At 45.3% G+C, this 16625-nt stretch overlaps 1 protein-coding gene across 1 annotated transcript in view; it reads left to right on the forward strand.

The window, feature by feature from the left end:
• Positions 1-16625, forward strand: part of INO80 (INO80 complex ATPase subunit) — a 348126-nt gene that overhangs the window by 92552 nt on the left and 238949 nt on the right. The window contains 5 exon segments of the mRNA XM_033951235.1: positions 225-436; positions 862-915; positions 10078-10281; positions 14518-14713; positions 15082-15149. Coding sequence (XP_033807126.1) covers positions 225-436; positions 862-915; positions 10078-10281; positions 14518-14713; positions 15082-15149 — 734 coding nt within the window.

Here is a 16625-nt window from a genome sequence, read left to right on the forward strand (position 1 = left end):
GTAAATAGATTTTGTTCTAACTCAAATTTTGCACCATCTTCAAGATGCTATTATAGTTTAGTCAAAGTAAAGTGAACTGTTTCTGCCTTTAATTGGCTGCAGAAGCAATATACCTTCATTCCCTGTCCCCTGACTGTCTTTCTAGACCAGGAAGACTTGGGAAATGGTGCATCTTAAAGTAGACTAGCAAGGAGCCCTTACCTTTTTATCTGTTGTCACTGCAGCCAAGTTAAAAAAAGTGAAGAAAAAGAGGCGGCGAGATGAAGATTTCTCTGAAGATGATTTACTACGGCGACACCACCATGCTAAAGTATTTGCCAAATTCTCAAACGATGGTCCTCTGCTCCTTTCCAAGAAAAAGCACCTGACCATTGAACAGCTGAATGCTCGACGGAGAAAAGTTTGGCTGAGTATTGTGAAAAAAGAGTTACCGAAGGTGGGCCTGATGACTACCTTTTCTTTCAGTACATACAGTTAAAGGGTTGGGAATTAGTGTACAGTGAGCTAGAGTGTTTGATAACAAAAGGTATGATTAGCTTAGTCTGTATTCAGGCGCAGAGTAATGGAAGGTCTTAGACTGCAAAACTGATAAACGTTAATTCTGTATCGCAGGCACTTATATTTTGGTTGGCTTGAGACAGTTTCATTATGGTAGTCTGCACATTGCATGGTCTTGCATAAAACTGCTTTTGTGATGTGTAGATGTACTAACTTCAGCAAGTTGTAATGCGAAGTTCTGTTTAGAATCATTTAGGATTTCTTGTTGTGCTGGAATAGATCATATGTTTGATATTTTGCAAATAAATGTATAGTTTATATTACTAAATCTGATTTATTGAATGTAAGTTGTTCTTTTTTTAGGCCTACAAGCAGAAAGTCTCGGCTCGCAACTTATTCCTAACAAATAGCAGAAAGGTAAGACCCTGGAAATTTTGTTTATCCCAGGACAAGCAGGCAGGTATTCTCACTAGTGGGTGATGTCATCAGACAGAGCCCGATACGGACGTCTCACAAGCACGTGTTGCTTGTAGAAACTTAAAAGTTTCGAGATGCCCGCACCGCGCATGCGCCGGTGCCTTCCCGCCCGGAGAGCCGGGCGTGTCTCCTCAGTTCTTTTCTTTCCGCGGAGCTGAGAAGTTCAACTTCATCATGCGCTAGCTGATTTCAGTTAAATTTGCCTTCCTTGTCCGCGTTTTTCGCTTTCTTTTAATTTTAATTGTAGTAACATTTCTTTTTCAGTAAAAAAAAAAAAAAGATTATTTCCTCCGGCGGGTCGAACGGGCCGGCCACGTGGCTCAGGCCTACTGGCTTCAACCTCGCGGCGGAAATCTTCCGGCCTATGTCCCGGCCAATCACCGGGTTTAAAAAGTGCAGCAAGTGCCAACGCGCGATTTCACTCACGGACCCGCACAGACGCTGTTTGCAGTGCCTTGGTCCTGACCACATCCCGAAATCGTGCAGGCCTTGCTCTACCCTTACGGCACGCTCATTCAAACGGCGTTGCCTACTGTGGGAGTAGATGTTCAAGATGGACGCAGCTAAGGATCCTTCAGCTTCTACCTCATCTGATACCTCCCCGGTTCGTGCGAAACCGGTATCGACCCCTCCTGCATCGAGTGTGGTGAAACCGGCATCGTTCATCCCGACACCATCCACGAGCTCGACGTCGGTGCCTGCCCCGGTCTCCTCGGTTCAGGTACCTCTTCCTTCCACAGTACCACCAGTGGTCATCAAAGTGCCGAAAGCTACCAAGCAGAAGCACTCGACCTCGAAGGAATGCGATGTCCGTGCAGGAGGACCCCCTTTCGGTGCGGATCCCTCCTTATCGGCTTCGCTACGGTCCATGCTGGAAGCTCAATTCGTTGAGCTCATGCAGACCATCGGACCCGGGCTCATCGCTGCCATACAGGGTGACCTCCCGGTACCGGTCCAAAGGGGCGGTCCGCCCCCTCCCCCTCCCCCACACCGTTCGACCTCGACAACCGACGAGGACGAACGGGGGAGGGCGGCGATGCCCACGCGGCAAGCCTCGCTTACCGATATGCCGCCATTAGAGCCCATTACGCCTCCGCGCCAACATGGGACCAGACCTTCGCTCGATAATCGAAGCCCTGGGCATAGTCAGGAAGAGTTCTTCCGCACTCCTTACCAGACTTGGGTAGCATCGCAAGAACCTGCATCGCAACCCCTGTTACGATCCACCGCTTCCAGCCCTATCCATCACTTGGGGGCCTCGGGAGACCATGCGATGCACAGACGATCCCGATCTCCGTCCCGCCACCGAGAGGGACATCGATCCAGACACTCATCCTGGCACTCTTCACGCCATTCGGAGGTGTCACCGCAGAAAAAACTGCAACGTATGGGATACCCCTCATCAGAAGTATCCCCACCGGAGGGACCGGAGTACGAGGAAACACCCGTTCCCGACTCTCCTTGCCATTCCCCGATGTCCATGGACCCGGAGGCCTCTTCCTCCTCCAGCCCGTCTCACAAACCGACGCTGGCGGATCAATTGTCTTTCTCATCATTCCTCCGACAAATGGCGGATGATCTGGATGTGACCCTTGACACGGGCTCCCGATACTCCAAAGAGTATCTGGACACCATGCATTTACCTAACCCTCCAACGGAGTCGCTTCGGCTCCCTCTGCATAAACTGCTGGATCAGACCTTCATGCAGTGTTTCGAAACACCGTACTCCATACCGGCGATTCCCAGCAAACTCGATGCTCGATACCGCATCGTGCACCATAAAGGGTTCGAAGGCCCTCAACTCTCTCACCAATCCCTACTGGTCGAGTCCTCTCTTAAACGCTCTCATCCCTCTCAGGTCTATGCCTCTGTACCGCCGGGCCGAGAGGGGAGAACGATGGACAAATTTGGTAGAAAATTCTACCAAAACTCCATGATGGCGTCACGGGTGCTGAACTACAACTTCTTTTTCTCTTCCTATCTGGAGTTCTTCTTGCCGGTGCTCCGCAAGTTCACTCCTTTCATAGACACCCAAGCTCGATTCGAGTTCGAGGAAGTGGTAGCCTCCCTCTCCCAGTTACGCCTCCAGCTGATGCAATCCTCCTTCGATGCATTCGAACTCTCGGCACGTGCTGCCGCAAGCGCGGTAGCCATGCGCCGCCTGGCATGGCTCCGTACAATCGATATGGATCCCAACCTTCAAGACAGACTCGCCAACGTACCATGTGCGGGAGCTGATCTGTTCGATGAGTCTATCGAAACTGTTACCAAGAAGCTGTCGGATCACGAAAAATCTTTTCAATCCATCCTGCGGCCCAAACCCAAACCTCAACAGTCTCAACCTTCCAGGCCACCCCTGATTTACCAGCGGCGTTACATGCCCCGACAAACGCCTGCTGCGAGACAACCTGCGAAGAGACAACCTCCCCAGAAGTCTCAGCAAAAACCCCAGCCACCGGCTGCACCTAAGGCTTACCCAGCCCTTTTGACTCCCTTCCTGGGAGCATAACCGACACCGTTCTGCACCCCTCAGCCTCTCCCATAGGGGGCCGCCTCCATCTCTTCTACCATCGATGGGAGGCCATAACCACGGACCTATGGGTCCTTACCATCATAAGAGACGGATACTCTCTCCACTTCCATCGGGTCCCCCCGGACCATCCTCCAAGAGAGTATCCTTCAAGCTCGACACAGACCGCCCTTCTTCAGGAAGTCCAAACCTTACTTCAGCTTCGGGCCGTCGAGCCGGTCCCACCAGACCAATTGAACCGAGGGTTTTACTCCCGGTACTTCCTCGTCCCGAAGAAAACGGGCGACCTGCGACCCATTCTGGACCTTCGGGCCCTCAACAAATTTCTGGTCAAAGAGAAGTTCCGCATGCTGACTCTGGCTTCTCTATACCCCCTCCTCGAGCCGAACGACTGGTTATGCTCCCTGGATCTCAAGGAGGCCTACACTCACATCCCCATTCACCCGGCCTCCCGAAAGTTCCTCAGATTTCGGGTGGGAAATCTGCATCTACAGTATCGAGTGCTACCATTCGGCCTCTCTTCATCCCCCAGAGTCTTCACAAAGTGCCTGGTGGTAGTGGCCGCGGCACTCCGGGACAGGGGACTACAGGTGTTCCCATACCTCGACGACTGGCTCATCAAGGCCCCGTCAGCCCCAGAGGTCACTTCGGCGGTCTCGGCTACGACCAACCTCCTCCAGAACTTGGGCTTCGAGATAAACTTTTCCAAGTCTCACCTACAACCCACTCAGTCCCTCCCCTTCATCGGGGCAGTCCTGGACACCAGTCGACTCCGAGCATTCCTGCCTCTTCAACGCATGGAGGCTCTTCTTCATCTCTGCCAGTCGGTGTCTACTCGCTAAACCCTACCGGCGAGACAACTGATGGTGCTCCTGGGCCACATGGCCTCCACAGTACATGTGACACCCTTTGCCAGACTCCATCTCAGAATCCCCCAGTGGACCCTGGCATCACAGTGGAATCAGACGTCCGATCCACTAACCAAACACATCGTAGTCACACCTGCTCTTCGGCAGTCTCTACTTTGGTGGATGACCTCTTCGAATCTATCCAGAGGTTTGCTGTTGCACTCTCCCCCCCATCAGAAAGTTCTCACAACCGATTCGTCGAACTATGCATGGGGGGCCCACCTGGATGGTCTCCGCACCCAAGGATTCTGGACCAGTGCGGACAGACTACATCAAATCAATCTACTGGAGCTCAGAGCCATCTTCAATGCTCTCCAAGCTTTCCAACACCTACTTCACAACATGGTGATCCTCATTCGCACAGACAATCAGGCCGCCATGTATTATATCAACAAGCAAGGAGGCACGGGCTCGGCCCTCCTTTGCCAAGAAGCTCTACGAATCTGGGACTGGGCGGTTCGCCACAACGCCTTCCTCAGAGCTGTCTACATTCAGGGGAAGAACAACGTCTTAGCAGACAACCTAAGTCGTCTTCTACAACCTCACGAATGGACTCTCCATTCCAGCCCCCTTCACCAAATCTTCACACAGTGGGGGACGCCTCAGATAGACCTCTTTGCGGCTCCCCACAACTCCAAACTGCCTCAGTTTTGCTCCAGGATCTACACTCCTCATCGCCTCGAGGCAGATGCTTTTCTACTGGACTGGGGGAAACGATTTCTATATGCGTTCCCACCATTCCCGCTGATCCAGAAGACTCTGGTCAAGCTGAAACTCGAACAGGCCACCATGATTCTAATAGCTCCTCGGTGGCCCAGACAACCTTGGTTCTCCCTTCTACTTCAACTCAGCAGCAGGGAACCTGTACCACTTCCAGTGTTTCCTTCACTACTTACTCAACATCAAGGATCACTGCTTCATCCCAACCTGCAGTCTCTCCACCTGACAGCTTGGTTCCTCTCAACGTAACCCCTCACCAATTCTCACAAGAAGTGAGGGAGATCTTGGAGGCTTCCAGGAAGCCCGCCACTCGACAATGCTACTCCCAGAAATGGACTAGATTCTCCTCATGGTGTGTTTCTAAATCAAAGGAACCTCAGCGAGCTTCCTTATCCTCCGTGCTGGACTATCTCCTACACCTATCTCAATCTGGGCTCAAGTCTACATCCATACGAGTCCACCTGAGCGCTATTGCAGCTTTCCACCAGCCTCTACAAGGGAAACCCCTCTCGGCCCATCCGGTGGTCGCCAGATTTATGAAAGGGCTCTTTCATGTTAACCCTCCTCTCAAACCACCCCCAGTAGTTTGGGATCTCAATGTAGTCCTTTCCCATCTCATGAAGCCCCCGTTTGAACCACTCAACAGGGCTCCTCTTAAGTATCTCACCTGGAAAGTGCTTTTTCTTGTAGCCCTTACGTCTGCTCGCAGAGTCAGCGAACTCCAGGCATTGATGGCGGACCCACCATTCACAGTATTCCATCACGACAAGGTGGTCCTCCGCACTCACCCGAAATTCCTGCCTAAAGTGGTCTCCGAATTTCATCTCAACCAATCCATTGTACTTCCAGTATTCTTTCCTAAGCCCCATTCTCACCACGGAGAATCGGCCCTTCACACTCTAGACTGTAAACGTGCTTTGGCTTTCTACCTGGATCGTACCAAGCCACACAGACCCACCCCCCTACTTTTTGTCTCCTTCGATTCCAATAAGTTGGGAAGACCCGTATCAAAGCGCACCATCTCTAATTGGATGGCGGCTTGTATCTCTTTCTGCTATGCCCAGGCTGGATTATCACTTCCTTGTAAGGTCACAGCCCATAAGGTCAGAGCAATGGCAGCCTCAGTAGCATTCCTCAGATCAACACCAATTGAGGAGATTTGTAAGGCTGCCACTTGGTCCTCGGTTCACACTTTCACCTCACATTATTGTCTGGATACTTTCTCCAGACGGGATGGACAGTTTGGCCAAACAGTGTTGAAAAATTTATTCTCTTAAGTCGCCAACTCCCCCTCCATCCCACTAAGGTTAGCTTGGAGGTCACCCACTAGTGAGAATACCTGCCTGCTTGTCCTGGGATAAAGCAATGTTACTTACCGTAACAGTTGTTATCCAGGGACAGCAGGCAGCTATTCTCACGTCCCACCCACCTCCCCTGGGTTGGCTTCTCAGGCTAGCTACCTGAACTGAGGAGACACGCCCGGCTCTCCGGGCGGGAAGGCACCGGCGCATGCGCGGTGCGGGCATCTCGAAACTTTTAAGTTTCTACAAGCAACACGTGCTTGTGAGACGTCCGTATCGGGCTCTGTCTGATGACATCACCCACTAGTGAGAATAGCTGCCTGCTGTCCCTGGATAACAACTGTTACGGTAAGTAACATTGCTTTCTCCACCGAGACTAGAGTCTGGTATAAGGATAAATTCATTTATAACGCACATAGGTGCCCACATTCCACTATGTTCATAGGGGTGGGGGTGGAGGGAAGACTTGCCTAAGGCCATGAGAACCATTTCTGAGCTACAAGAATTCTGCAAAGTGTGATGAATTCCAAACACAATAATAGAAAGCATCTTTAACTGGGTACAGGAAACATTTTCTGTCAAAGAACATAAGAATAGCCATACTGGGTCAGATCTGTGGACCATCTAGCCCAGATTCTTGTTTCCAGTTCAAGTCATAAATACCTGGCAGAAATCCAAATAGTAGCAACATTCCATGCTACCGATCCCAGGGCAAACAGTGATTTCCCTCCATGTCTGTCTCAGTAGCAGACTATGGACATTTTTTCCAGGAATTTGTCCAAACCTTTTTTAAACCCAGCTACATCAATTGCTGTTAACACACCCTCTTAAAAGACACAAGGGAAAACACAAGACCAAGGGCCAGACCCAGAACTTGGATACTCTTATTAATGATTAATATGGGAGCCCTCAGTGTGAGGTTGAGGTCTGCATGGGGATTGCGGGAATCCTGTGGGGATCCCCCAGCTATGCGGGACTCCCACAGGGATGGAACTGTTTTCCTGAGGCCTACCTAATGCTCCGTCAATCCACAATTGAAATTTCATGAAGAGACCGATCCGGCACCGCAGCAGGAACAGTCATGCTGAGCAGTGAGCTCACGTCGCACACAGAGCCTTGCTGCTGATTGGTTGGGAGGGGTCACATGCAAGGCTAGAGTGGGAAGACGGCCTTGTATTTAGTTAGCCACCCGATCCCCCAAAGGTTCTGACTGAGAAACTCGAGAGAGGAGACTGGACTAGAAGAAAGCCTTTCAAGAGAGACTCGAGATTGGACTAGAAGGAAGCCTTTCGAGAGAGACCCAAGGAGGAGACTGGACACTGGAAGGAAGCCTTTCGAGAGAGACCCAAGGAGACTGGAAGCCTGTTTAATTTGAGACCGCGGTGAGTCTGTATCTGTTCCCGTGCAGACCTCTAATGCAGACTGTAGTTTTAAAGTCTGCCTCTGATTATTGCTTTAAAGTATTGTAAAAATCCACCTCTCCCCCAAGAAAAGTGAAATCAAAACAGTGAAGACCGAGAGAAAAATCTCTGCAGTGATGGTATGATGAGGAAGAGCATGATCATTGTCTACTGCATATGCCGAGTTAAAAAAAGTGTTAGGTAATCTTGAAATTAACGTGTTGATGTTATTGTACTCATCTTCTCTTGAGTCAGAACGTTCAGGTTATGTGAGTTGTTCCTTATCCATTTCCCTTGTTTTGAATTCTCAGAAAAAGTTCTCTCGTACACCTGCCTGACCCCTTTGTCTCCATACTTCGGGCTTGTTTGCAAAGTTTTGGTGGGGTTTTATTTTTTTTTTTTGTGCCCCTTACCCCTCCCCTTTGAAATAGCATACTCTACTCCTAGTTTCTCTTCTATCTCCTAGTTCAGATCCTACTTAAAGACAAATGTTCTGCAGAGATCTCATTTGACTCTGAAATTCGCCACGTTTGCTTTGTGATTTGCTACCACACCGTTCATATATCAGTCCCTCACCCCTACCCCCTCTTGTTCCTTTTAACCCATGTATGTTTCCATTTCTTCCAGCTTATGCTTAGAGATTGCTCTGGGGGGGAAGGGTATTCTTACCTAATGCATCTGTGTGGCTTGTATGTTAAGCATTCATTGTAGCTCTGTATTGATTGATCTGAATTTTTCAGGTGCTGCACTGTTTAGATAGGTCTATAAAATTATAAATTAATAATCCATTTATATGCACTGAGAAACTGAGTGACTTGAAAGGTAAATGCACAAAAAATAGCGATTTAGTATGGAACCCTACAGTCTTACTTTGTCACATGACCTAATATGTATTCTAATTCCTTCCAATGGTGTCTCTTATTTCTATTCACTGTTGTTTGTTTATATTGTATTTTACTTTTGGTTTAAATAAACTAAGACTTAAAAAAATAAAAAAAAATAAAAAATCAAAATTGTCAGAAATAATTACTGCTTTTTATAAGGACAAGTAACTTTTATGGGGGGGACGGAGGGGATTTCTCATGGGGATGGAGGGGATACCTCGCAGGGGCAGGCGGGGACGTAGGGGATTCTGGCGGGGATGGGTGGGATTTCTGTCCTTGTGCAACTCTAGTGTGAGGTTATAAGCTCAGAAGAGCGAATTCAAAAGAGAGCCTGCTCTATTGCTGTAAATTACAACCAAAGGTATAATCATAATGGATCAAGCCACACACCATCATCAGTGTGCTAGTGTTTAAGTGCAATAAACTATAAGTGCAAACAAGTGCCAATCAATATAAATAATATTTAAATAGCATCGGTCCCAGTACAGACCATGCAGCACTGCACTATTTACCCTATTGAGAAAAAGGGCCATTTAGCCGCCTTAAGCGTTTCTCCAGACCGGCACAGTTCATTGATGGATAATAGCTCACAATGACCAGCAGGTGGAGACTGAGACAAACTTTTGGCTTTAGTACCAAGTGGCTGTGCAGTTCCGAATACCTTCAGTCTGTTCTTAGTCTTCAAGCAGGTGGTGGTAAGCTGTTGCCGACTTCCCTGGTTTAGTGTAGGGCTGTTGGAAGTTGTATAGTGGCCTAGATAGTCTATCTTAGCTGACTCTCCCATCCTTCCATCTCGCCTTCCCATCCGAACCCCGCTGACCGCGAGAACTACATAGCTCCCTCCAAAGAGCAGCATCAGCAGCACTTTAAACGGGCTGCTTCATGGCCTTCTCCCACCGGGGCCTTCTGTGCACTGCGTTACTGATGACATCATTAGTGATGCGGCAAAGGGAATGCCCTGGCAGGAGAAGGCTGCGAAGCAGTCTGTTTAGAATGTTACTGACACTGCTCTTTGTAGGTCTTGCGGTCGGAGGGTCAGCGGGGTTCGTTTGGGAGGGAGAGATGGAAAGATGGGAGGGTCAGCAGGGGTTCAGCGGCAGGGGAAAGCGCTGCTATTGGCGAATTCAGGGACATTCAGGTTAGGCTTCTGGAGACTAGAGCTTATTTTCAGGGCATGATCTCTTTTTATATATATATGTTTATATATATTTCATTAATCAAGTTACCCAAGAAACCTGAAGACGATGTACATTACAAATGCATCCAACATATAAGTCATGGTGGTAGCATAGGATGGCATATGCTTGACTTAAAAAAAAATAAAAAAAGCTTTAAGAAGTAATTTTTTCCCCTGCACAGCTGGCCCACCAGTGCATGAGGGAAGTACGCCGGGCTGCTATCCAGGCACAAAAGAACTGCAAGGAGACTCTACCTCGGGCACGGCGTCTCACAAAGGAAATGCTGCTCTATTGGAAGAAATACGAGAAGGTGGAGAAAGAGCATCGTAAACGGGCTGAGAAAGAGGCCCTGGAACAGCGGAAGCTGGATGAGGAAATGAGAGAGGTAAAGTAGAATTTTCCAGTGAAAAGAAGCTTAAATTTGGGCTTTCTGGTTTGCAAGATTCTACTCTAAGAAATTTTGGATAGGACATGAGAGCCAGAGCTTCTGCTGCTCTATTTTCACTGCTCTGCACATTCATGATTTGTGAACATGTTTGAATGGATTCCTCTTACTGTTGAATGCAGTTCTACTGGGAGTACAGTGTGGCCATACAGAGTAGCAATATTTTTATCATTTGTTTTGCTTTATATTCTGATAACTGTGGTTCCTTTTTTAAGTTATGTTAGTTTTCTTTCATTAAAATTTAAAGGTACAGTATTTTTATTTATTTCCAGCTGCGATTCTTTGTAACTCTAGGCAAGTTGCTTAATCCTGTAATACCCCCAGTACAAAATAAGTAACTATATAAAATGTGAACTTCTTTGATTTTAACCACACAGAAGTGATATGTTGGATCCCATCCCCCTTCCTTTCCCTTAAAGGCTAATCTTCCTCCCTCCTATCCCCAGATCAGCATCTCTCCCTCTCTCTTTCCCTGGCACATAGCTTCCACCAGTGGCCCCTTTGCATTGCAGTTCATTCCTTCCCCCTTTCCCTCCTCTGCCTGTCTTCCTTAAAGGTGGGTCTTCTGTTAGTCCCTGGTAGTGTCAGCATTGCACATAACGCTGCCTGCAGGCTAGACTGAAACTTTCCCTCTCATCCCATCCATGTAGAAACAGGAAGTGATGTCAGAGGAAGCAGGCCATTTTTTGACAGGCCTGCCTTTTTTATTAATTTTTTTATGGGGCAGATATTTTGCGTTTGTAACACACATAAAATATCTGCCATGGAAAAAAAATGAATAAAAAAAGACAGTCAGGTTTGCCAATAGTAAAACTCGATTTAAAATAGCCAAGCAATTGATAGTGAATCAATCGCTTGGCTATTTTGCATGGGGTTTTACTAATTTGCATGGGAGGATCGGGATCAGATCGCTGCAGGCGTTAGTGAATGGGGCTGGAGGGAAATCTAGTCATAAAGGGCTCGCAAACCAATCAGTTTGCTTTGTGAATCTCGCCCTAAATCTTTTAGGCCAAAATTTTATCTTTTATGATTGATTATTTGAAAAAGAAGGATCATTAGTAAATTTCTGAAATAAATGTCTTCAGACTTAACAAAAAGTGGGTAGATGAGAGAGAACTCTAATTATAAAAGGAAGGTCGTTCCAAACTTTTACGAATAAAAAAGAAAATGATTGATAAAAATTGGCTATAGTTTTTATTCCTTTAATAGTGGGAAAGCTAAGCTTATATTTCTGAGAGCTTCCAGAATTAGAGATTTCTTGTTAATTAAAAGAGATAGGAACCAAAGAAGAAAGAATACCATATAGGATTTTGAAAATTACAGTTGCACATTTAAATTGGATCCTCCAATAAACAGGAAGCCAGTGAAGGGATCTCAGTAAAGGTGTGACATGATCATATTTATGTTTACCGTATATAGGTTTAGCCACCGTATTCTTTATAAGTTGTAGCCTCCTCAAATTACATTTACTTAAACAAGCATAATCAAGTTGCCATAGTCCAACTGAGATAAAATAATGGCCTGAACCAAAACTGCAAAATGTTGCTGAAAAAAAAAGACGTACTCTTTAAACTGAAAAAGCATTTTTTTAGTAACATGATTAATTTGATTAGATAATGAGAGTGAAGAATCCAGAATAAAACCCAGAATTCTAGATGAAAAATCATTTTTCTGTGAGTCACCAAAGGCTAACAAAATTGAGCTAGGCAACTGCTCAACTTTTGGGCCAAACCATAAAAATGCCCAATCTTGGATTCTTAAGATGCAGGAATTAATGTCTGATTTCAAACTATTCAGAGAAGGATCAACTTCCAAATAAATACAAATATCATCTGCATAATAATAAATTATTTTGATTGGAAATAGTTTCAAAGATTGCAAAGTAGTCATATAAATGTTAAAATAGGGGACACTGGAGAGCCCTGTGGTACCCCAGAAATAGAGGTCCAGATAGATGAAAACTTGCTCTCATTATGGATTCGATAATGATCTTAACATCAAAAATATTTTAAACCAGACTAATACCTTTCTGTTAAGACCAATATTAGCTAACAATTTAATCAAAATATTATGGTTAACGACATCAATAGCCGCTGATAAGTCAAATTGTAGCAAATTGCCTATCGACCCTGAGATAGAAGACCCTGAACTTTCGCTACCAAAGAAATCAGTAGTGTTTATGTACTATAATTTGTATGAAACCTATGCTGAAAAGGGAGAATTGAGAATTTATCCAAATATTCTGAAAGCTGTTTAGAAACAATAGATTCAATTAATTTAGTCACTATCGGTATGTTTGCTATGGGACAATAACTTACAGGGAGAGTCGGATCTAAGTCTGTATTTTTCAGCAATGGAGAAAGCATGATATGTTCCATATCAACTGAAAAATGAACATTGAAAAGTTAATGATTTATTAGAACTGTAACCATGAAATAGCATGAGAGGGAATACTGCAAAAGATATGGGCTGGAAAAAGATCAAGTAAACATTTATTTTTCCCAAATTTTGCACAAAGATTCTTTAATTGACTTTCTGATATCAAGTCAAAAGTATACCAGTATCTATTTACTGGAATATTATCTACCTATGGTTTGGAAAATAGAGGTACAAATGTTAGAAAAGGAATTTCTCACTTATAAAACAAGGATAATCTCCTTCTAATTATGACTGGAGTTGCCTTACAAATGATTATGAGGAATTGGAAACAATGCGATTGATTTAAATTTACCTTTTTGGTGGGAGATTCTTTGACTGTAACTTACGGAGAGAATGTGTTAGCCAACGTTTCACGGCGTATAACCGTTTCTTCAGGGCTTTATCAAATGTCACTTCCCCACATTTGTTACGTTGCTTGCTGGTAAGAGCAGAAAAGCAAGCAACGCAAGAAATGTGGGGAAGTGACATTTGATAAAGCCCTGAAGAAACAATTATATGCCATGAAATGTTGGCTAACACGTTGTATCACTTATATATTCACAATTTAAAAAGGCAGCTTATGATCTTAGTTCTGCATAAATAGAGTACTGTTAACAGCACATTCTCTCCGGAAGTTTTTTGCCGATGATGTGGGTGGAGGAGGTTTGAGCATTTCTTGCTCTACCGTGATAATACCTGAGGCTTTTTCTTCCGTTGGAGGTAGTGCTCTTATAGTAAATAAATAGAGCAGCCTTATTTACTGTTATTCATTTACCCACTTCCACTATTCTTAAGTTGATTTACATCAATACATATATACAGTGGAACCTTGGTTTACGAGCATAATTCATTCCAGAAGCATGCTCGTAAACCAATTTATTCGTATATCAAAGTGAGTTTCCCCGTTTCCCCATAGAAAGCAAGGGAAACTCGCTTGATTCGTTCCACCTCCCATTCCCCCTCCCCCCCGGCCACCGGCACTGCTCCACCCCACCACATCCCCAAAAGACTCCCCCCACCCCCAAGGCCACTGGTGCGCTTCCACATATTCCTTCCCCCCACAAACTGGCATCCACCCGCCCGCCCAAATTGAAAGCTTACCCCCCAATGTGGCACCAGCACGCTGCACCAACCCACAGGAGGTGCCGGTGCCCGAAGATCGTGCCACTCCTCCGACTGGGCCTTGAGCATCTGCGCATGCTCAAGGCCTTCTGGCTCTTGTTCTCTCTGAGATTCTTGGAGAGAACGAGAGCCAGAAGGCCTTGAGCATGCGCAGATGCTCAAGGCCCAGTCGGAGGAGAGGCACGATCTTCGGGCATAGGCACCTCCTGTGGGTTGGTACTGTGTGCCGGTGCCACATTGGGGGTAAGCTTTCAATTTGGGTGGGTGTTTACGGGGGGGGGGCAGCGTTTGCGGGCGGGGGGTCTCGCAAATCGAGTCAATGCTCGGTTTGCAAGTCACGATTTGCGAGAATTTTTGCTCGTCTTGCAAACCAGTGCACTTGTAAACCTAGGTTTGACTGTATTCTACTGCACTTGGCAGTTTCTTTTGATGTAAACCGCTTTGAACTGCAAGGTATGGGTGGGTTATAAATAAATTTTATTATTATTACTTCCGAAGTTTTGTGACTTGATTTTGCCATGTAAATTACCACTAGTGTGTACTGATCAGTTGATTTGGACTGTGTTGATTTTCATTGATTAATTAATAAATATAATTAAATATAAATTTACAATCTTTATTGTCCTGTTTTATTAGGCTAAGAGACAGCAGCGTAAGCTGAACTTCCTGATCACCCAAACAGAGCTCTATGCACATTTCATGAGCCGCAAGCACGATGCTGGGGCAGATGGCATCCAAGAAGAAATTTTGCGCAAGCTGGATGACAGCTCCACTCAGAGGCAGATAGACATTGGAGGAGGTGTAATTGTCAACATTACCCAGGAGGATTATGGTGAGGACCTAGTGTGAAATTGCAGTCAAACAGGAGCAGTGATGTTGATTGTGTTAGGATGGTAGAGATAGAAGTTGTAATTATATTTTACATACGTGCAAGTTGAGTAGATATTCAAAATTCATGCTGAATGACTGAAATAGTATACTGAGCCTATTCTGTAACCCTGTGTGAATAGATTCTAATAAATTAACAGTTTTGGAAAAATGGGAGACAACTAGAGGGGTTGACTCTTTCAGTAATGCATACCTTCCCACAGAAACAAATTTCTGGTAGCCTTTCCTTTTGCTTGTGACTGTCCATACATTCAAACAAATTAATGGTTGGTTGTGTTGAAATCAATTCATTTTTTAATATGATGTTTTCAGATAGCGAATATTACAAAGCCCAGGCACTGAAAAATGCAGAGGATGCTTATCAGATTCATCAGGCTCGGGTAAGTATTCCTTATGGTTGTACACTTAATCTCATCTATATCCTGTCACATTTCTTCATGGCCCCAGAATCTGCATCTTGTTTTCTCTTGTTCCCTCATTTCATTCTGTGAGTACTGCTAGCACAAAACTTTTGCTTTCAGTTTGGTCTTGCATTTTTTTGTGCTGCTGCCTTTGCGCTCTATCCTGCCTTTTGCCCCCAATTCACTTGTGTAGAAACTTTTTTCTTATTGCTTTATAATGCATCTTATTTTCCACCTGATGGAGATAGAAAATACTGATCTGCTGTGCTCCTGGACCAGTGGCTACTGACTCCAGTTTAGCTGGGGGCCCTCGGGCAAATGGGTTTCCATTCTTAAAAAAAAAAAAGAGCATGAGAAAAAGCAAGCTAGGCATTGAGGCAGCAGCCTTGAAGGGAGTAAATTTTCCTGGAGATTGCAGACCTTTGGAAAAAGACTGCTTTTGGAGGGTTCCCTTGTTAGTAAGCCCTCTGTACAACCTGCATATCAGATCGGGGCTCAGAGACCGTTTCCATGGGAGCTAGGTCACTCCAGGTTTGTCTGCTAGTGCAGATTTCTCAACTTCTTCAAGCCAAGTACCCCCTAAGTCTAACAAATATCAGCCGAGTACCCCTGCTCAAGCTGCACCCCAGCTCCACCCCGACTCCAACCCCATAATAATAGTACTAATTGTAATGCACAATCTCATACACTTCGCTCTCTTTAACAGAATCTTCTTACAAGTCCATCTAAAAGACATATTACATATGCATCTACTGAGACCAAATTTTTTCAGTTAATGGTCCACAACTCTGGAATACTCTTCCAAATCATATTTGAATGGAATACAATCTTGAACGATTTAAAATTCTTTAAAAAACATTTTTATTCATGGACGCATTTGGCTAACAGACTAATAACTTTGATCAATGCAGGCCTACTGAGGATCAATCTGAATCTTGGAGCACACAACCAGTTTTAAATCTTTACTTTACTGTTGATTATATAGTTCTTTTTTCTGATTTTATTTTAATTTTTAAATATTTTTACTAAATGTAAACTGCATGGATGTTTTGCCATTGTGGTATATCAAATATAGAATAAACCTGGAAACCTTGGAGTTGTAGGAGCTTTTTCAGAAATGATGCAGATTCAAGCTTTTCTGCCTCAACAGAGTCGACAATCTTATCCATCTGTGCTAGAAAGTCTCCTCCCTATCATGCATTACTATATGTCAGATGTTACGTCTTCTAGGTCACATGGCATCAACTGTGGCATTATTCCGTTTGCACATCCACACCTAAGAATGCCTGAATGGGTTTTCTCCTCCCAGTGGACTCGGGCCACCATGTCTCTTTCTCAATCAATACACGTGACCTCAGAACTTTACCAGTCTCTCCAGTGGTGGATGCTTTTGTCCAATCTCTCCAGAAGCCATCTCTTCCAGTCTTCTTCCTATCGGAAGATGCTAACCACAGA

This window comes from Geotrypetes seraphini, chromosome 7 (assembly GCF_902459505.1).
Source record: "Geotrypetes seraphini chromosome 7, aGeoSer1.1, whole genome shotgun sequence".
In the NCBI taxonomy this organism is placed as follows: Eukaryota; Metazoa; Chordata; class Amphibia; order Gymnophiona; family Dermophiidae; genus Geotrypetes; species Geotrypetes seraphini.